The sequence below is a fragment of the Phocoena phocoena genome, chromosome 8, assembly GCF_963924675.1.
Source record: "Phocoena phocoena chromosome 8, mPhoPho1.1, whole genome shotgun sequence".
NCBI classification, from domain to species: domain Eukaryota; kingdom Metazoa; phylum Chordata; class Mammalia; order Artiodactyla; family Phocoenidae; genus Phocoena; species Phocoena phocoena.
The window spans coordinates 61,435,297-61,455,895 of NC_089226.1; the positions used below are offsets into that span (position 1 = coordinate 61,435,297).

Consider the following 20,599-nt stretch of genomic DNA (forward strand, 5'->3'; position numbering starts at 1 on the left):
GACCTCTGCAGTTTTGAGTTGACTCAAGTTCAGGAAGAGAGTACAGAAGAGGCACCTTTGGAGCTGGGAGTAGCCTGTGTAAAGATAGTGATAATGAAACCCTGATTCTGGAAGCTGAAGGCTGTAGGGGCGGCAGCTCTGAAAGTTTTGATAGGGAATGATGGCAGACCCTGCGGCTGGTGTGGATCCAGAGGTCAGCAGCCCTTCCCCCCATCTCCAGCCTTTCTGCTCCAGGAAGTGAGCACCGTTTATCCTACCGCCCCCCCACCCCGCCCCGGGAGGCCCTGACTCCTCCCAGAGGGAGCTGGGAGACGAGCCTTCCGCATTCAGTCTGTGCAAAGGCCGGGCTGGCCCGACAGCCGTGCATTTCCCCTTAGGTAGCAGGGCCGTGAGCGGTTGTTCAAGAAGAAAGACCAAACGAGTGAGCGCTCTCAGTTGCTCAGAATCTATGTAAAACTCCTTGGTTTGCTCAGAGGAGCTTTGACCACATGGAGCCTCACATCTGGAGCCTCCGTGTGCCGGTCACCTGGAGATGTATGCCATCTGTGTCTGGGCCACTTACTGTCACTTGAAGTGACAGGGCGGTAAAAGAAATGGGGTCCCTTCCCTTTAGGAGCTCATGATACAGATAATTTATCTTTTCATCCTCACTGCGAATGAACTCAGCGAGATTAGCAACAACATTTAATCAATCAATGAAGACAGAAATGTGTGGTTAGGAGCATGGGTGCTGCAAACAGAGTGCCTGGGTTCAAACTCTGCCTCTGACACTTAGACGCTGGCTGTGTACCCCCCACCTTTTGTTTGAGCTCTTTGAGCTTGTTTCTTCCACCTATAAAATGGACAGAGTAATATTTATATTATAGAGTTTTGGTGAGGCTTAAGTGAGGCAGAAGTTTAAACACACAGGAGAGTGCCTGAAAAAATAGTAAGTACTCAAATTATTAAGTCATTATTATGGACAAACTCAATGCCTACCTCAAAAAATGCAAAATCAAAACAATTTTTGAAAGATTAGAGTAGGGAATAAAATATGTACAAATGCACTATGATAAAGGAGACTATGACTCCTTCTGACATCTCAACAAGTTAAAATACAGCAGGGTTTAAACGATTAGGAATTACAAGTGGAATATCACAAATGCAGAAAAAAATGATTAGAATTTTATTATCTAACCTAAAAAAAGACACGCAGTTAATGGATTATCTAACACTCAGGGAGAAGAAAACCTGTGCAGGACAATATTTTAAGAATTTGGAAAGTTATTGAATCATTATAAATTTTGAATGCATGAGGTAGTGATTTTTTGAAGTTTTAAAAAAAATTTAAAGTATGTTCCAATTCAAACATTTATCGAGTGCTTCCTGCAAAAGGGCAAAAGAAAATTATTTCCTCAGCACAATCTCAACTCATTTACTCATGCAGTTGCCACGTGTTTAGATTTTTACCCTGTTTTCACTAGAACTCCCAGTTCGGGGGCAGTCCCACCCATCTTATTTCTAACTTTCATTCAGAGCCCCAGCCTGGACTAGTGTTATTGTGAAAGCCCTTTTAATATCGAATTGTGTGAGCTTTCATTCTAAAAGATGCTTCAGATCTACATATCAGTCCATTCTTTGGCCTCCCCCACCCACCCTCCTCCTTTTCTGTTTTGCACCCTAAATTGCATTTACCTGGGAAGAAGGCTCCTGTGTTTAAGGCAATGCTTCTGAGGCCTTAATGTGCATACGAATTACCTGAGATCTTATTAAAGCGCAGATACTGAATTGGTCTCGGTGAGGCCTAGAGATTCTGCATAAAGAGCTCCACTGGACGCCAGTGAGGCTATTTAGCAGACCGCACGGCCTTTTTCTGGCATCTGCTTCTGATTTAACTGGCCCTAGTCGTGAATTTGGCCTGTTTCATTTGCTAATTTGATCTTCAAGGTTCTTCCCCTTAAGGTCTGCTATCTGCGCTCCTCACACAGCCAGACTTATCTTTCTGCCACCCACACTGCTCTTGAGATGTGTCCTTAGTCAGGGACTCTGTTGGCTTTTCTTGTGTCCTCTGGGTGGCGATCAGGAGTAGCAGTGGTCAAGCGCCTGCTGGCATGTGAGCAGGGCTACGCAAACCCTTTCTAACTGAATGTTAGCCGACTCTGTTCCCCTCGCTCCCTTTCCCAGCCTTAACAAGAGACATCAACTCTTACATAATCTTTTCTGTTCAAGATTCCTTCTCTGCCTTGAATATCTCAAGTAGAGCATTAGATGGAAAAGTAATAGAGAAATATAATAGAGCCACATACATAATTTAAATTTTTCTATTGGCCTTATTAAAATGTTAGAAGAAACAGATGAAATTGATTTTAATATATTTAACTCCATGCTTCCAAAATATATTTAGAAAAAAATCCATTAATGAAATGTTTTAGATTATTTTTTCTTACCAAATCTTTGAAATCCAGTGTGTGTTTTATACTTAAAACATCTTATTTCCAACTAGCCACATTTCATGCACTCAGTAGCCACCTGTGGCTACCATATTTGACAACACAGTTATTACTTGTGCTTAGAAGATCAAAAACGCCAAGCCTCAGTTTTTCTCATTGCATTTCTTCTATTTTGTTTTTGTTAGCTCTAATGAGTTATCATTTACATTTAATAAGTTAGCAATTTTAAGCATACAACTCGTGAGTTTTGAGTTGTATATAGTTGTCCAAACAACACAATCATGATATATATAGGGGATTTCTGTCACCCCCCCCCCCATTTTTTTGTGTCCCTTTGCAATTCATCCCCTTCTCACAGCCCTGGGCCCTGGTATCCACTAATCTGATCTCAAATAGTAATGTTTTGTCTTTTTTAGTATTTCGTATAAATGGAATCATACAGTAACTTATCCTTGCTGTCTAGCTTCTTTCACTTTGCGTAGTGCTTTTGAGATTTATTTTGTTGTATATATCAGTACATCCATTTTCTTGGTTGGTAACACTCATTGAGGTCATGTTTACAGCTCACTCGATCCCCAGCAATGCCCTATACTCACCCTGCTCATCTATGCTGTATCTCACAGACTGTTTTCTTAGTCTGGGACACTTTCTCAGGGCCTTTCTCCTGTAAGGGCTTCTTGTTACTGAGAGGCAATTTGATATTTTTTATCCTACCACACACTCAGGAGGGGAAAATTGGTGACAGTTACAGGACCTGTTACTAGACTCAATGGTCCAGTCACTTGGGGTGCATAGCCAATGGACACACCAAGTACTTTTGATTAAAGTAGAAGCATTTCTTACTTGTGACCAGTAAGGAGACAGGGAGATAGCTCTCAAAGTACTGTCTTTCCAAACAGCTGGATCAGGGAAGTTCTATGTCTGGGGTACGTGCGTGTTCATGCAGGGGCAGGCATGATCTTCCATGTAGTACGGGTTTCTCTAGGTTGCCAAAAACTGCAAGCAAGCAAGTGCTTGGTTGTTTGCTTATACTTTGATAGCTTGTTGATTGGAATGCACTGTAACCTTTTTGAAACATCTGGTGTTTGGAACTTGATGCAACTTAGTGGTTAGTTTCTGCAAAACAAAGCACACCTTCGTTTAACCCCATTCCTTCCCTACTGCTGCCTAGCTGACAGACCTTGTGTTCTTTAATTATGCCCACACTGACCAAGCTGTACATCACTGTACATCTGCCTTTGCAGGGGGGGCCAGACAAAGAAACACTGTGGAATTATATCTGCTTTCAGTCACCCTGCGGCCTATCCTGTACACAAGGGTCACAGCTGGGGTCAGGGGTAGTGCGCCTCCAACTAGGCAGTGCATTTGTCAGCTGGCTCTTCTTTGGTGGCCCAAACCAGACTCCAGCTAGGCAAACGGAGCATATGGCTTCCAATGAGTAATTCAATGCTGGAATAGTAAAAATAAATAAAAAAGTAATCTTAAATGTCTTTAAAAAATTATGTGATTTAAGATTGACGTATTTACACTAATATGTATAAAATAGATAACTATTAAAAACCTGCTGTATAAAAAGTAAATAAATAAAATAAAATTCAGAAAAAAATTATGTCATTTAAGACAACAGTAATATAATTTAATGACTGAAAACTTTCAAGAATGAGAATAAGATGTTTTTCAGTGGGGACATACATATTAATTCAGCCCAGACAAAAAATAAAGTTAGGATTAGTTCCAGCATCTTTAGTTGTCTTGTCAGAGAAGCTACTAGCTTTCTTAACTGACCCTTTTTTATGCCAGGAACACAGAGACTACTGGGTGAGGTCCAGCATTCTCACATTGTCCTTAAATGCCATCTTATTAAATCTTGTTATGAATTGAGGTAGTGGATTTTTCTCCTAGGTCCAAAACAAGGAAGAAGATATGAAAGGGGGTGAGAAAGTGATGCATTCATTCTTATACAGATATTTATATAGAGCTGTTCATCCACCAGACTCTGCTCTATCCCTATTTCTGGTAAAATACTGAAGAGGCTCTTTTCTTCATGGTAAGAAGGCAGAGCACTGAAGGACTGAAGAGCAATGACAGTATAAATGTAGTGACAACTAGTTTTTATTGAGACTTTTCTACACATTGGCTCAGATAATTTATCACAAGCGTGCTATAAGGGAGGACTTGTTATCAGCAATACACAAAACATTAAACCACATCTCAGATCAGGGATTACCCCAGTGTTCCAGAACTAGAGACAGAAAAATTCAGGATTCAGACCTGTGTCTGTGTTACTCCAGTGTCAGTGCCTTCTCTTCTCACCTCACCCTGCCAGGGCAAGGGAAGCAGCCTGAGTCCTGGGGATGTGCCACCAGGAATGAAGCAGAACAGGGCCGGAGAAGGAGCCTACACATAGCTTAGGAAGAGCTGTAGGATGCCTTCACATGCCAGGAAGAAGGGGACTATTATGCTGAATCAGTGCAGCCCCAAAAATGAGACAAGCACCAGTCAGGAGGTGGGTAGAAAGAAGCTGAGCCACTTTGTGACCTGAGCACCCTTGCAGGTGCGTGTGGGGGGGCATAAAGGAAACATTCTCTTCCTTTAAGGACCAGACAACAACCTAAGGTTTGGATTTGCATAAAACTAGATTATAACCTTTACTTTGTCACTTATTCATTCTGAGACCTTTGGTAATTGAATACCTTTTTAAGAAGTTCACTTTTCACATTTGTAAAATAGGTGTTATTAAACGTATCTTATAGAGTTATTGTGGGATTGGATTACATCAATATACTACCTGTAAAGAGTTCAGCCATTACCTCACATAAAAAGCGATCAGAAGATGGTCTCTGATTATTTTCTACCTTCCACTGTTCCTTGAAACAAATACCTGCATGCATATATACTTGCTTGCATTAATGATGATTGTCTTTGCTACGTGTTCAAAAATGGATGTGTTTCTTGCTCGAAGTCTGAATGGTACACCTCCTCGTAGAGTATATATTTCATTCACCGTTATCTCCCCATACCAACTATAGCACTGTGCTTGACTCTTAGATCCTCTCCCACAGCATGCCTTGTGTAAAAGCTGTGGGGTTGGGACAACTCTGAACCAGAAGTCACAAGATAGCTTCTCCCTCTTATTTTCCTCTCATTCAATTTTTTTTTAATTGAGATATAGTTCACAGACCATAAAATTCATCCTTTAAAGGTATACAATTCATTTTGGGGGGAAAAATCACAAAGTTTTTCAACTAGCACCACTATCTTATTCCAGAATATTTTCATCACCCCCAAAAGAGACCCCAAACTCATTAGCAGTTATTTCCCATTCCCTCTCCCACCAACTCTTGACAACCACTCATCTACTTTCCATGTCTGTAGGTTTGCCTACTCTAGATATTTCCTGTAAATGGAGTTATACAGTGTGTAATCTTTTGTATCTGACTTCACTCACTTAGCATAATGTTTTCAAGGCTCAATCTTGTTATAACATGTATTGATACTTCATTCCTCTTTTTCCTCCATTTTTATACTTTTCTCCTATTAGCGATTCTGAAATACTTTCCCCAAATGCTATAAGACCTCTTTGTCCCGACCATTCCACCAGCATACCTCTGCCTCAGGTCGTTTTTCTGTGAACTCTCGCTAGAACATATGTGGCGTCGACTCTCCCATCTGTCCCCTCTGTCCCCCACACACGGGCACCTTAAGACTCCTGTCAGAGTTTTGGACAGGCCTGGTGAAATCTCTTCTCCCAAAGCACCAGGTCTGTGACTGACTTTGACCACCTTCACCACTGTCTTTGGTTAAAGTTATGAGGTTTGAGGACAGAGCTTTGAACTAGGACTCTGGACATGATAGGTTTTGCCAACTCTACGTTTATTTATTTATTTTTTCTGGTTTAAACTAGTTTAATGAAACAATAATGTCAAGAAACATTTATTGAGCATATACTATATTCAGAGGATTGTCCTGGGTCCTCCAGGAGATACAGTGATTAACAAATACATAGTCCAGATACATAGTTCTCAGGGGCTCTCAATCCGAGGGTAGATACACATGAAAACACCTAACCATAATACCAGACAGAATGAATCAGGGGCGGTAGCTGAGGGACAGCTAGTAGACATAGCAAACATCCATTGTTTCACCTGCCCACTGCCCCTATTCTTCTCACAAGTCTCTTGGTTTTCTTTGGGCCACCCCTTTCACTCTCAGTTCACAGTAGAGCTGATTCAACCTCAATGTCCAGGTTTCTTTACCTGTAAAATGAGTATACTGACCCTACCTCGAAGCATAATTTTTTTTGAATTTTTGAATTTTATTTTATTTATTTTTTATACATCAGGTTCTTATTAGAACACATCTACAATTTTATAAGATGTGTGATTTTATAAAGTCATTACTGTCTCTATTTCTTTATCAAGAGGCTAAAAATACTCTTATTAATTCAGAGTTTTCCTATGAGAGATAAAACAGGGGAATATGATTTCTAAATCACAACTGGTTATACAAGAGTTAACTGTAAAGATAAAACATCACCTTATTGTGGTCACTTTTGTTTCTTTGGGTTTTTTTGGGAAGGTGACCATGAGAGATGAAAGGGCTCTGTAAAGAGCTGTTAGAAGGTAGATGTGTCGTCACAATAAATGATGCTTTTGATCTTGGAGATTAGATCCTGGAGAGCAGTGCCAGCACCATGTGAAAGAGAGGTGAAGGAGCTCATGAGAAAGGTCTAATCATCTATGGAGGGATGAGGAGGTTCTAGAGTTTTCTTCATCAAAACTTGAGGACCTGTGTGTTGGACACTGAGCTAGTTCAATAATGAACAAAAGCAGTCTCTGATCTCATGGAGCTTATATTCCAGCGGGAATATTCAAACAATTAAAGATCCATATTAGGTGGTGATAAGGAAAATCAAGCAGGTAAGTCTATTGAGAGTGATGGTGTGGGTGGCCATGCCTTAGCTAGGCTTGACAGAGCAAACTCTTCTGATAAAACATGTAAGGAGAGAGTTGAATGAAGTCAGAGAGCCATGCAGATACCAGGGTGAAGGGGCTTCCTTGCAGCAGGAACAGCAAGTGCAAAAATCCTGAGGCAGCGGCATGTTCTGGTGCTTTGAACATTGAGGCTGTGTTTTGGTGGGCTGAGAAAAGGTTAAACAGACAGTGGCCTACCCAAGGCCACTTCTCTCCAGCACATCATTGTCCCTTCATCCAGTAGGAGTAAAAGGAAACCGTGATCATTGCTCTAATGAGAGTGCAAATTGCTGTCTAATGTGAGCAGGAGCAAAGAACATGCTTGAAGTTAGAATGAGAAGCTCTTGTTACCCCAGGTGCTTGACCTGTTTATCCAGAACAGTCAGCCTGCCTCTGTCTGCCTCATTTCTTACCCTGAACCCTTTTTTTTGGCCATCTACCCAGGATTCTATACACAAGAAACACCTTAGAAGTCAGGGCTGGGCAGGCCGGAGCCAGGAGAGTGGCTACAATGACTTCAGCAGTCCTGGTGGACATCCAGGACGAAGTGACTTGCCCCATCTGCCTGGAGCTCCTGACAGAACCCCTGAGCATAGACTGTGGACACAGCTTCTGCCAAGCCTGCATCACGGGGGATAGCAAGGAGTTGGGTATTGGCCAAGAAGAAGAGAGCAGCTGTCCTGTGTGCCAGACCAGCTACCAGCCTGGGAACCTGCGGCCCAATCGGCACCTGGCCAACATAGCGGATAGGCTCAGGGAGGTGGTGTTGGGCTTGGGGAAGCAGCTGAAGGTGGTTCTTTGTGCGCACCATGGAGAGAAACTCCAGCTCTTCTGTAAGGAGGATGGGAAGCTCATTTGCTGGCTGTGCGAGAGGTCCCAGGAGCACCGTGGTCACCACACGTTCCTCATGGAAGAGGTGGCCCAGGAGTACCAGGTGGGAGCCCAGATGGAGGGAAGGCAGGTGGGAACAGACTCCTTGGTAGATTATTAACTTTTCTTTATGCTCTAATCTAATTTCTTTGTAGTCCATCTATTTACGTAGAGGATGAACCTAGAAAAAGCCCCTCTGGCCAAGAGCAGAGACTGTAGCTCTTTCTCGCTGCTCATGATTGGTTCTGCATGAGTGGACGATGCTGCTCGGGGCCAGCAGCGGGCAGGGCAGGTAGAGTTCAGGGGATATGTTGGCAGTGAGAGTCAAGGACTTGAAGTGGTTCATGGTCAGGTTCCTTCCCCTGGAGAAAAGAGAATCAGCCTATTCCCAGTGGTTTCTATCCCCTGTTTATAAAAGATAACTTTGACCTTCTCAGTTTTTCATTCCGGGACAGGCATCTCCTGAGGTCAGCATAATAATCTCTCCCCCATTCATTCCATGTCTCCACACTGAAACAATTTGACACTTGATCCTGCTTGACTTGATGTGTTTCTTCCAGGAGAAGTTCCAGGAGTCTCTGAAGAAGCTGAGGCAAGAGCAGCAGGAAGCTGAGAAACTAACAGCTGTTATCAGAGAGAAGAGGGCATCCTGGAAGGTAAGAGAGATTCTTCTCAAGGTGTCCTGGGACGGGAATCAGGGCAGGATGTGGGAGCCGAGGGCAAAGGGGACCTAGTTCTGTCTGTTCCCTGATTTAGCTAGAAGAGCTTCCCTTTGCCTCGTCCTTCACTGCAACCCTTCCAAACAAGGGTATTGTTCTTGGTGCAGAGCCAGGGAGAGAGAAGGGGGAGTTAGAAAATGAACATATCAAAGGGAATCTAGGTTTTTGAAGACAATCATGGGAGAGGAACCATGGCCATTGGCAGCCCTTAATTCCTGATTCTGGACCTTGTTCTATAGTTTCGAGCTCTGAAAGTTGGAAAAATAGGTCATGCACAGGTCACTCTCAATATCGAAAACTGGAAGGGGAGGCTGATGGTGAGTCCTGAGAGGCCAGAGAGGCTGCTTGGAATCTAAATCCCACCTAGGAATCTAAGTCTGTATCTCAGAAGCCTAGATAAGACAGCCTGGGGCCAATGGTCTGAGAAGAGCTGAAGGGAGAATAGGAGAAGAGAGCAGGTTCTGCAGGACTTACTCCCCCATTTGCTCATTCCCCCGCAGTGAGACCTGCCAGGAAAGCAGTACAGAGCCTGCCTCCCCGACCCCTTATACTGGAGACCCTCAGCTCAACAGACTAGCAACCTCTTTCTCTTCCATGTTCCTGAAGAATCAGATGGAACCTGAGAGACACAGGATCCAGAAGCAGTTTGATCAGTTGAGGAGCATCCTGGACAGAGAGGAGCAGCGGCAGCTGAAGAAGCTGGAGGAGGAGGAGAGGAAGGGGCTGAACATCATCGCAGAAGCTGAGGGCGAGCTGATGCAGCAGAGCCAGTCCCTGAGAGAGCTCATCTCAGACCTGGAGCGCCGGTGTCAGGGGTCAACAACGGAGCTGCTGCAGGTAGGAATCGCAAAGGAGCCCGAGGTCTGACGGTCAAGGCAAAGAGAGGCTAACTTTCCTTCCCTTCTGATGTGGGACTCCTTATCTTGGTGGGGGAAAGAAAAAAATTTCCTTTGACCCTGTAGTGCCTCTTCCCTATTAAACAGTTCAAAGTTCATGGATAAAGCACAGGATAATTAAAAGTACAAATCCTAAAGGAATGTCTCATTTTTATTTCTTATGTATAAAGGACAGTCCAAAAGTTCATTTGATACAATGTAAAAGATCGAGTGATGTTTTACTGCAGCATTTCTCAATCTTGGTACTATTGACCTTTTGGGCTAGAAGATTCTTTGCTGTGAGGGGCTGCCCTGTGCATTGTAGGATGTTCAGCAGCATCCCTGGCCTCTACCCTCTAGATGCCAGTAGCATCCAACTAGCTGTGACAACAGAAAAACCCTCCAGACATTGCCAAATGACCCTGGGGAGAACTTATCCTCCCTCCGCCTGTTGAGAATCACTGGCCATTAGGTGCCCGTTGTCTCTGAGGCCGTGTTGGGATCGGTCAGGTGCTCTTCACTCAACTTAGTCACAGGCAAACACACACCAAACTCAAGTACTTAGAGAATTCTTATGTAATTACCAGCCTTCTTTGCTTCACTTTCTTCTCTAGGGCAGCATCATTGAACATGTTGTAATAGAGGTTTGAACAGGACTTTTGAGGCACAAACAATGAGCTCTGGTCTGTGTGTGTATGTGGCTTGGGAGGGTGCAAGCTGTCAAATCCAAAGAGATCTGATGGAGAGATTTGAACTGAGGTTGAAATCTGAGCGGCTGCTGGCTTCATAGAGTGAATAGTGGGACTATTAAGTTGAAGCAGGATGCACCTTGTGACATTCTGGAACCTTCAGGCTCTTCCTTATTTTCTGTTTGCTTTCTTGCTTTCCTCTTGCTCCCTTTCCTGGTGGAATAATCATTTCTCTACTTATACTTGGGCCCTAGTATTGAGGTCATGGGATAGTTATTTTCCACCTGTTGGAGATTTTCCTCATTCACTGCTTCTGGTTTCACAACTTCAGTTTATTCTTCTTGCTTTTTTCTTCATCTTTGATGTTGGGTTGCCCTAATGCTTGCACCTTCCCCCACTTGTTCTAGCCCCTTTACAAGTCTCTTCAAACTGGAAAAATTGCTTCGTAAGTGCAAATGGATCATCAATTTGTATAATAGCTAGTCCAGGCACCTGTCTAGACTCTTCTACCCACTAGTTAGTATGACTGCCCAATGGTCATTTTAACTAGAGTGTTATCTCACAGTCAATTTCTCCAGAACTTGCCCATCACAGACACTTCCTCCTTCTCTTTTCCATGTTTGTTTGACATGGTTACCCATTAAGATTTGACAGCTGGATGCAAGCCTGCAGCTTTCAAGTTTCAAAATGTGAACCCTGAGAGTAAAGCTAAGAGGAAGATTTGATCATTTGAGTTCCTTATTACAAGTATGCCTTAAGATTGATACAATCCTGGATCCACCTCTACCACTTTATGCAAGCCAGTTTGAGTTGTGTTTTTGTCAAATACAACCAAAAATAGCTCCAATACCATGAAAATAGTTATTCCTATGTTACATAGATCAAACCATTGGCCTTTCCTTCTGCTGCATTGAGGTGTATGGAGCAGAAGTTAGGAAGACCAATTCGGAGGCCATGAGACAATTCTACTCAAATGAGGCAGGCAGTGGCAGTGATGACGATAAAGAGCAGTAAGGGTGTGAAATGCACTGGCTTGGTCTAAGATGGGATGTCAGGTAGCTTTGAGGACAGTACTTTGTCTACATTTGGTGACTGGATGCTGGGATCATTGAGGAAGATGGAAGATAACAGAAGAGACCTCATGGTTGCAGGAAAGGTAAGTTTTCTTTCAGATATCTTGAATTTGTGGTGCCCGTGGCTTATGTGAGGGGTATATAAAAGAGATGTAAGCAGAAGTACAGATTTAGGAATCATCAACACGTGTGTGTGTTGAAATCAAGAAAAATACACAAAGTCAGAAAAGGTAGCATAGAGGGTTAGGGGAGGTAGAATTTGAGAAACAACCACATTTCATGGCCCTTGTGTCCTCAGCAACCAGAATGTGAGCATCTCAAAGACAGAAATCAGGACTTAGTCATTTGAGAGCATCTAGAAGCAGGCACAGTGCCTGGCAAATAAAAGATGAGGTACATATATAACACCGCACACACACACACACACACACACACACACACACACACACACACACACACTCTGTTGTAAAAATAAAGGTACTAATGAATGAATTGAATCATTTCCTGACATCCCTACATAGGGTCTCAGGGAGAGTCTGCTTTCAGCTCTTATCTTTACTTTGTGGCCTCCATATTGGATCATCTCTACCTCTGTCATCATGGGGTGGTGAGAATGGGATGAGGGACATGGATGGGGCTGTAGTAGAGGACAAGTCCTATTACCCTTGACTTAACCTGTCTCTTTCTTTCCTAGGATGTGAGTGATGTCGCGAAAAGGTATGTGTAGAACATGACGTGGTTCCCTTGGGTTGACAAAAGACTCCTGTACCCATAGAGTTATCTTGTGGTCAGTGGGAAAGGAAAAAAAAATCACAAAGCAGGGAAGATTTAGGACTGTGGTGTCTTGAGTGGCTTTTCGTGAGAATTTGGGGTCCCCCAAAGTAAAGGGAATGACTTGGTTTCAATGGTAGGAGAATTTGAGTGGCAGAAGGTCACAAATTGGGACAGTAGTGTTCTTAAGAATCAAGGATTACCATATCACTGACTCCCCATGTACCTCGTGATAGAACTCCTTTTCCACAAACCTCTGTACCTGCTTCCAGTCCTGATTCTAGTAGCTCATAGCTACCTCAAAATACGCAGGGATTTTCTTTGCCCACATACTTTATCAGAGGGAAATTTCCCATTTGCTTTTTTTTTCCAAGGTCCAGAAATCAGCTCTTGGGACACCTGCTTAAATTTCCCTTTCCCCCTTGGCTTTGGAACAGGGCATGCCTTGCTACCTAGTTCTCCTCAGTCTTCCATTTTTCTCAATTCCAGTAAAAATATAGACCCGAGGTCTTGAAAAGAGTGGCTTTGGCCCTGAAACAAAAACATGTTCTCTTCTCTATCACCTACTCTAGAATTTCTTTCATCAAGGTGACCCCTAAAGTAGCCCACATACCTGGTACCTTGAAGCGCCTCACGAACACATGACCTATGGAGCCTGTTGTCCCTTCGGAAGTCTTTATTCTCAGTTTGGAGGTGAGGACATTTCCTTTCTCCAACTGGCGTAATGTTCCCAAAGACCGAGAATCCTAAGAGGCTGTTCTGAAGGTCTTTCTCCCTAGGCCTCTGCAAGACCTTGAGACCTAAATCACAGACTCTTCTAAGGGAGCCCTTCACCTGATACTCTGAAAGCCCTAGCAGCAGGTCCTGATGTCCTGCCTGTCAACACAGATACCTGTAGGCCCTCTAAGAGGGTGCTGACATTTTAAGTATTTTGTATCTTTTTTAGAGGTAGCAAAGGATTTCCCAGCCATTATTTTATTTAATATTATACAGTCTCTGGGATGCAGAGAAAGAAGGGAAAATTATTGTATTTTACAAAACAACAACAAAGCAAACAAAGGAACAAAAATGAGGCTTTGCGGGATAAATCCTATCAACTTTTTTTTTAATTGATGTATATATAGTTGATTTGCAAGAGTATATTAGTTTCAGATGTACAACATAGTGATTCAATACTTTTATAGATTATACTCCATTTAAAGTTATTATAAACTATTGGCTATATTCCCTGTTCTGTACAAAAGATATATTCACCCCAGTATTCATCGCAGCACTATTTATGATAGCCAAGATGTGGAAGCGACCTAAGTGCCCCTCAACAGATGAATAGATAAAGAAGATGTGGTATATATATATATATATATATATATATATATATATATATATATGAAAGAGAGAGAGAGAGATACTACACAGCCAATAAAAAAAGAATGAAAATCTTACCAGTGTGTACACAGATGGTGAGAAGCTAGTTTTTAGTCCAGTTCTTCTGGCTCCTATGCCAGAGGTCTTTGCAGAATGATGCTAATTTTCTTCAAGGAAGAGTGTTGAAGTTCACCAGGGGGCCTGGGAGATGAAGGAGACAGGTGTTAGAGACACCCAAGGTGAGCAGTGTTGAAGATTCATAATGTCTGTTCTCTCTAGGAGTGAGCTCTGGACCCTGAAGAAGCCGGAAGCTCTCCCCACCAAGCTGAAGAGTATGTTTCGAGCCCCAGATCTGAAAAAGATGCTGCGAGTGTTTAGAGGTGAGGAGTTTTGGGGAACAGCGTTTGGACGAGAGACCATGGTAGTAGAGGAAATAAAAAGAATGCAGGGTAGGGTTGGTATTTGGGAATAGTGTCAGGGAAAGAGATCAAAGAGGGAGGGACACAATGTGCTGAAAAGATGCAGGTCATACTGAAGGGGGAATGAAATGGCCGGTTCACATCCTTATAGAATTCCCTTCCACACCTCTCAGCCAGGTAAGGGAGAGACAGCAGACCTGAGACTGATGGTTCTATATAATGTGATTGACTCTTTATCATTACAGAGCTGACAGATGTCCAGAGCTACTGGGGTAAGTAGAAACTGTGGCCTCTTTGAGCTGACATGTTCTTATCCTTGCCAAACATACCCACACACACACTCTCAGGTATGAGGTGTTGCTGTTTCCCCCCAGCCCCCTAGCTCCACCACCTAGCTCCAATTCCTCCCACCCATATCCTCGCTTCCTCTTCTCAGAGTCATAAGACCCACATACCCATTCTCATCTGCTGATGCTGTACCTTTCTCCCACAGTGGACGTGACTCTGAATCCACACACGGCTAATTTAAATCTCGTCCTGTCTAAGAACCGGAGGCAGGTGAGATTTGTGGGCACTCAGCTGTCTGGGTCTCATCTGGAAGAGCATTATGGCTGTGGCGTCCTGGGCTCTCGGCACTTCTCCTCAGGAAAGCATTACTGGGAGGTAGACGTGGCCAAGAAGACTGACTGGATCCTGGGGGTGTGCAGTGATTCAACGGGACCTACGTTCTCTTTCAACCAGTTTGCGAACAATCGGAATGTTTACTCCCGATACCAGCCTCAAAGTGGATACTGGGTGATTGGGTTACATCATAAGCACGAATACAGAGCCTATGAGGAATCGTCCACCTCCTTGCTCCTCTCCATGATGGTGCCCCCTCGCCGAATTGGGGTGTTCTTAGACTATGAGGCCGGCACGGTCTCCTTTTACAATGTCACCAACCACGGCTTCCCCATCTACACCTTCTCTAAGTATTACTTTCCTACCACCCTATGTCCATATTTTAATCCTTGCAACTGTGTAGTCCCGATGACCCTGCGCCGCCCAAGCTCTTGAACTTTCTGCTGTTCCCACCATCTGAGCCGTACTCTCTACTCCAAGGCTCTTTTGCATCTCAGCTTCTCCTTTCTTACCTCCGATTTTCCTGTGTTCTCACTCCTTTCCTGTTGAACATTCACTCAGTGCTAGAGCTGAGTAACCCAGCGGTGACAGTGAACATCCTTGACAGATTAATTACAGATCTTGAGACGGGTGAGGGGTAGCTGTCAACATTTTTCCCCTTTTTTTTTTTTAAAGAAAGAACTGGAAAATTTTATTCGAGCCAAATTTGAGGATTATAACCTGGGAAGAGCATCTCAGAAAGCTCAGAACTGTTCCCTCAATATTTTACCATTAAGCATGGCATTTGGTGGAGATTTTTCTTTGTTGATGTATGGAATCAAATTTAGGAAATTCTCTTCTATTAATTTGATGTCAGTTTTTGTACTGAGTGGAAAGTTGAATTTCAACATATATTGTCGCTGTAATTGTTAAGATAATCACACGTCATTTTTATTCTGTTCTTGGAATACATTGATTTATTTCCATTTTTAAATCTAACACAGATTTCTGGAATAAACCACTGTTATTCTTCATATGCAATACTGGATTTGTTTTTGCTCATACGTTGTTTAGGTTTTGTTTTTATCTCTGTTTATGAAAGAAATTGACCTGTAATTTTACATTCTTGTAACGTCGTCAGGTTTTATAAAATGCAATACATGGGCAAAGAAATTGCTGTTTTTTTTTTATGTAAGTACATATAGGATTGAGTGCTAAAATCCATTATAATGTTAATTTGGGTGGCTTTAAATTCAATTTTAAAAAAAGATTCTAACTTCAGTTTTTACTACAAACTTCATGGATCTTAAAAATCTAAGGTAGTGATTGAAAAAAAAAAAATCTAAACACACTGAAGTAAAAACAGGAGAGAAGAGGAAAATGATCAGTCCAATACAGATTTTTCTGTCAGAATGGGAGGAAAATGTAAAAAGAAAATAATCAATATGAAGCACTTTTAGGAAGAGAATGATTTCTTCTAGCTTCTCCATACCTCCTTTACTTTATGATCAAACATGAACAGCTTGTGCATGAGCACTTTGTCTTTGGGAGAGGGATGCTATATGCTTTTTGAGCTAACTGTAAAAGAAATTATGATGAGGGGGCTGTAAGGATGGAATGAATATCAAGGAGCTGAATATCAAGATCTGGCTGTCCACTATGATAGCCAAGAGGCTCCAGTGGCTGTTGAACAATTCAGACATGCCTAGTCTGAATTGAGATGTGCCGTACATATAAAATACACACCATATTTTGAAGACTTAGTTCAAAATATAATGTAGGGGCTTCCCTGGTGGCACAGTGGTTGAGAGTCCGCCTGCCAATGCAGGGGACACGGGTTCCTGCCCCAGTCCGGGAAGGTCCCACATGCCGCGGAGCGGCTGGGCCCGTGAGCCATGGCCGCTGAGCCTGCGCGTCCGGAGCCTGTGCTCCGCAACGGGAGAGACCACAACAGTGAGAGGCCCGTGTAAGCTGAGAGACAAGAACATTTTATGAAGATCAAAAGGATGTTAATAAATGAGGGATTTCTTATTCTCCAGTTTGCATGCCACATGCAAAAATTTTTAGTTATTTCTGGTCTCCAGATGACAGGAAAGATGGAGTCGTGAGGCCTGCATGGGATTCAGTCTTAAGTCCAGAAAAAGCAAAAACAGAGCATGCATTCTAAGGCAAGTTGCTTGGAACGAACCAAAATTTGTTAAGCCTTTCTGCAGTATATCAAAATGTGTGTGTGTGTGTGCATGACTGCATGTGTGTGTGTGCCTTGGGAGTGGGGATTATATCTAAGAAGAATTTTTTGTTTAACTAAGACTAAACATGAATTTTATTCCAAGCCATATCTAGGAGCAAATTAAAGCTTTACCTCTGACACAAGAAAACATTTGCGGGTAGAGAAAGAAGACAAAGTAAGGTGTGAGGTTTAAATGCAGACAAATGAGTAAAAAGAAAGTAAGTTTCCCAAGACTGAAGGAGAAGATACTGCCGAGAGAGTAGAAGCACAATGCCATCTGTAGTATACCCTATGACACACCTCCCAGATCTGCTTTTCAGGACCTATGTACCTATCTCCCAGCTGCTGGGAATATCAGATACTGGGAGCTCACATCTGCACCCCTCCCTGGAATTGTCCTCAGACCCAAGGAACTACCTTATCCAAAGTTTTGTCCTATCACACAGGGTAATCCTCCGCCAATGACAGGATACCATGGGAGTACAAATAACTGGCTTCCTTGCCTCATTATGGGATAACACAGAAGGGCCATTCCAGCACAGGAGCTTCCCATAGTATCATGCAGGCCCCAGATGCAGCCTCATGGTGAGTCAGCTTCTCCTTTGACCCAATCATACATTACTAGTTTTTTACAAGTATAATTCCTGAGATCTCCTCCAAAATCCTTCTACACGCTATTCTATAACCCAGTTTGTATTTATCTAGGACCTTGTATACAATAACTGGAAAGATTGTTTCCAGTAAACTTTTAACTTTCATTTGCTAATTATTGCTGATCACTGCCTATCACTATATAAAGTATACCATGGAGATAAATCTGACACTGATTTTGACCTCAAAGAGATTATACCCTAGTGGTAAAAATTTAGCAGTGTTTTTTTAAGCTAGAATGAACATCAGAATCACCTGGAGGGTTCAATAACATATTACTGTGTCCCAGCCCCAGAGATTCTGATGTAGTGAGTCTGGGGTAGTGTCCAATAATTAGCATTTATAATAAATTACCAGATAATGCTGATACCCATGGCCCAGGGACTACACTTTAAGAACCACTGATGGGCTTCCCTGGTGGCACAGTGGTTGAGAGTCCGCCTACCGATGCAGGGGACACGGGTTCGTGCCCTGGTCTGAGAAGTTCCCACATGCCGCGGACTGGCTGGGCCCGTGAGCCATGGTCGCTGAGCCTGCGCATCCGGAGCCTGTGCTCCGCAACAGGAGAGGCCACAACAGTGAGAGGCCCGTGTACCGCAAAAAAAAAAAAAAAAAAAAGAACCACTGATAACCAATGATAACTAACGTAACAGCAAGATAAATAGACCCCTGGAAAATAATGAAAAGAATAAATAATCATGAAATAAGCCAACTGTGGAAGGCTCTCTGGATAGTATGTCATTAAATCTGAGCTAAGAAATATTTGGTGATGGGTGCTAGAAGGGAAAAGTAATAAGACTTTGTAGTTCTGAGAGAGACTATTGTTCTGCTGGAATTATAGAATAGTCTCCCAATATGTCAAAATTTCTTAATTCCATTCCTTAGCTCAGATCCCAACACCAGCTATTCAATCCACCACCTTTACTGGGTTCCCTCCCATGTACCATCTTCTTTTTTGTTTTTCACTTAGCAATTCCTTGTTCTTTTTCTTAAAATTTTATTGACGTATAGTTGATTTACAATGTTGTGTTAATTTCTGCTGTACAGCAAAGTGACTCAGTTACACATATATATATTCTTTTTCATATTCTTTTCCATTATGGTTTATCACAGGATATTAAATATAGTCCTCTGTGCTATACAGTAGGAACTTGTTGTTTATTCATCCACATAACATCTTCTTAATTTTCAGGACTATTTTGTAAGAATGTATCATTCCCCTAAACCCTCCACCTCAATTTAAGTCCTGTGATTTTACACACACACACACACACACACACACACACACACACACACACACACACACCATCTTGCTTAGGCTTTACATCATGATTAACAGATATAATTAATAAATACTTGTTATTTTATAGCCATATGTAGGTTCTTTCTTAGAGACAAGGGAAAAAAGACATAAGAAGTGAAGTGCAGAATTGCTGTTTTTGGAAATTTTCTACATGGTTTTCTATGTAGGTGAGGCAAATACTTTGAAGTGAGAGTGTCTTTTTAACTCTGGCTCATATTCATTCTCTAGGTCTTCTCTGCTGTATTATGGAATTAAAGAATAGATTTTCTATTCCTCCAGAAACTAGGCAACATGCTCAGAAAGAGGTTATGTTCTCTCGCTGGAAGCAAGAAAACTCCTGCAAAAAATGTGTCTATAACTAATTCCCACAGATACGCTGCACCCCAACAATAAACAGTTCCATCCTTCTTCCTTCCTTCTGATAGGGATTCCAAGGTTGGAAAATGTGAACATCTGGATTGGCTCCCCCTTCTTTGCAGTGTATCTAATAACCCTCATGGGAAATGTCACCATCCTGTTTGTGATCCAGACTGAACGCAGCCTCCACCAGCCTATGTTTTACTTCCTGGCCATGTTGGCCTGCACTGACCTTGGCCTGTCTACAGCCACCATCCCCAAGATGCTGGGTGTTTTCTGGTTCAATCACAGGGAGATTGTGTTTGGTGCTTGCATCACAAGATGTACACAATCCATATATGCACTGGCCTGGAGTCTGCGGTGCTGACAGTCGTGGCCATAGACCGATACATTGCCATCTGCAACCTCCTGAGATACAGCATGATACTACTCGCCAATAAGGTGATAGCCATCCTGGGCATAGTCATCATGGTCTGGACTTTGGTGTGTGTGTCTCCTTTTAGAGTCCTTATCCTAAGCCTTCCTTTCTGTGATGCCCAGATCATCCCCCACACCTATGGTGAACCCCTGGGTTTGGCAAAGTTGGCTTGTGCCAGTATTAAGATCAGTGCTTTCTATGGTTTGATTGCTTTTTCCATGGGATATATTGACCTTTCTGTGATTGGATTTTCCTATGTCCAAATCCTCAGAGCAGTCTTCTACCTCCCGTCCTGGGATGCCCGCCTCAAGGCACTCAGGACATTTGGCTCCCATGTCTGCTTAATGTTGGCCTTCTACCTGCCAGCACTCTTCTCCTTCATGACACACTGCTTTGGCCACAACATCCCTCATTATATCCCCATACTTCTGGCCAATCTATATGTGGTTTTACCCCCTGCCCTTAACCCTGTAATCTATGGGGTCAGGACAAAACAGATAAGAGAGCAGGCACTTAGGATGCTTAACCCTAAAAGCTACTGATATTTAACCCCAAGAGGATCTTCCATGATCATTCAGTGGAATGATAAGATCAAAACAGAAGTAAACACTGGAATATTTTTGTTAAAATCCTCTACGTGTAATCCTCTACTACATTTTCCTTATTAGTCATCATGTACACCACATTAGAAGGCAGAGCTCAAAGATTCCAAAATAATCACTCTATCTTTTGCCACAGGAAAAGTACAACAAAAAATTCTCACATTTAAACCCCACTGATACTACAAGATTCCTAAGGTGAGAAAAAAGTTTGAAAAAGTGGCCCCAGTAACTACCTTAAATACTTTTCTTTCTCAT

At 42.6% G+C, this 20,599-nt stretch overlaps 2 protein-coding genes across 3 annotated transcripts; both read left to right on the top strand.

Moving 5' to 3' along the window:
* The first annotated feature begins 7,874 nt into the window (after nt 1-7,874).
* Nucleotides 7,875-15,239, top strand: LOC136127653 (tripartite motif-containing protein 6). 2 transcript variants are annotated; one of them, XM_065883295.1, is made up of 7 exons: nt 7,875-8,336; nt 8,833-8,928; nt 9,598-9,828; nt 12,323-12,345; nt 14,044-14,144; nt 14,429-14,455; nt 14,677-15,239. In XM_065883295.1, exons 1-7 carry the CDS (start codon nt 7,914-7,916, stop codon nt 15,237-15,239), a joined length of 1,464 nt encoding a protein of 487 aa, XP_065739367.1. In that variant the 5' UTR covers nt 7,875-7,913. The 2 variants fall into 2 exon arrangements, with proteins under 2 accessions (XP_065739367.1, XP_065739366.1); XM_065883294.1 differs by having other exon boundaries at nt 7,914-8,336; nt 9,604-9,828.
* Nucleotides 15,240-17,585: 2,346 nt separating this feature from the next.
* Nucleotides 17,586-20,284, top strand: LOC136126949 (olfactory receptor 52E5-like). Its single transcript, XM_065882392.1, is given in 3 exon segments — nt 17,586-17,598; nt 19,339-19,638; nt 19,641-20,284. Coding segments are annotated over 3 exon segments (957 nt in total).
* The last annotated feature ends 315 nt before the right edge of the window (nt 20,285-20,599 follow it).

What these genes read in the sequence shown, in the direction of transcription:
- LOC136127653 (XM_065883295.1), top strand. Translation starts at nt 7,914, where the DNA reads ATGACTTCAGCAGTCCTGGTGGACATCCAGGACGAAGTGACTTGCCCC. An exon ending in AGGTGGCCCAGGAGTACCAG is followed by an intron (nt 8,337 to 8,832) that starts GTGGGAGCCCAG and finishes TGTTTCTTCCAG; the next exon opens with GAGAAGTTCCAGGAGTCTCT. An exon ending in CAACAACGGAGCTGCTGCAG is followed by an intron (nt 9,829 to 12,322) that starts GTAGGAATCGCA and finishes TTTCTTTCCTAG; the next exon opens with GATGTGAGTGATGTCGCGAA.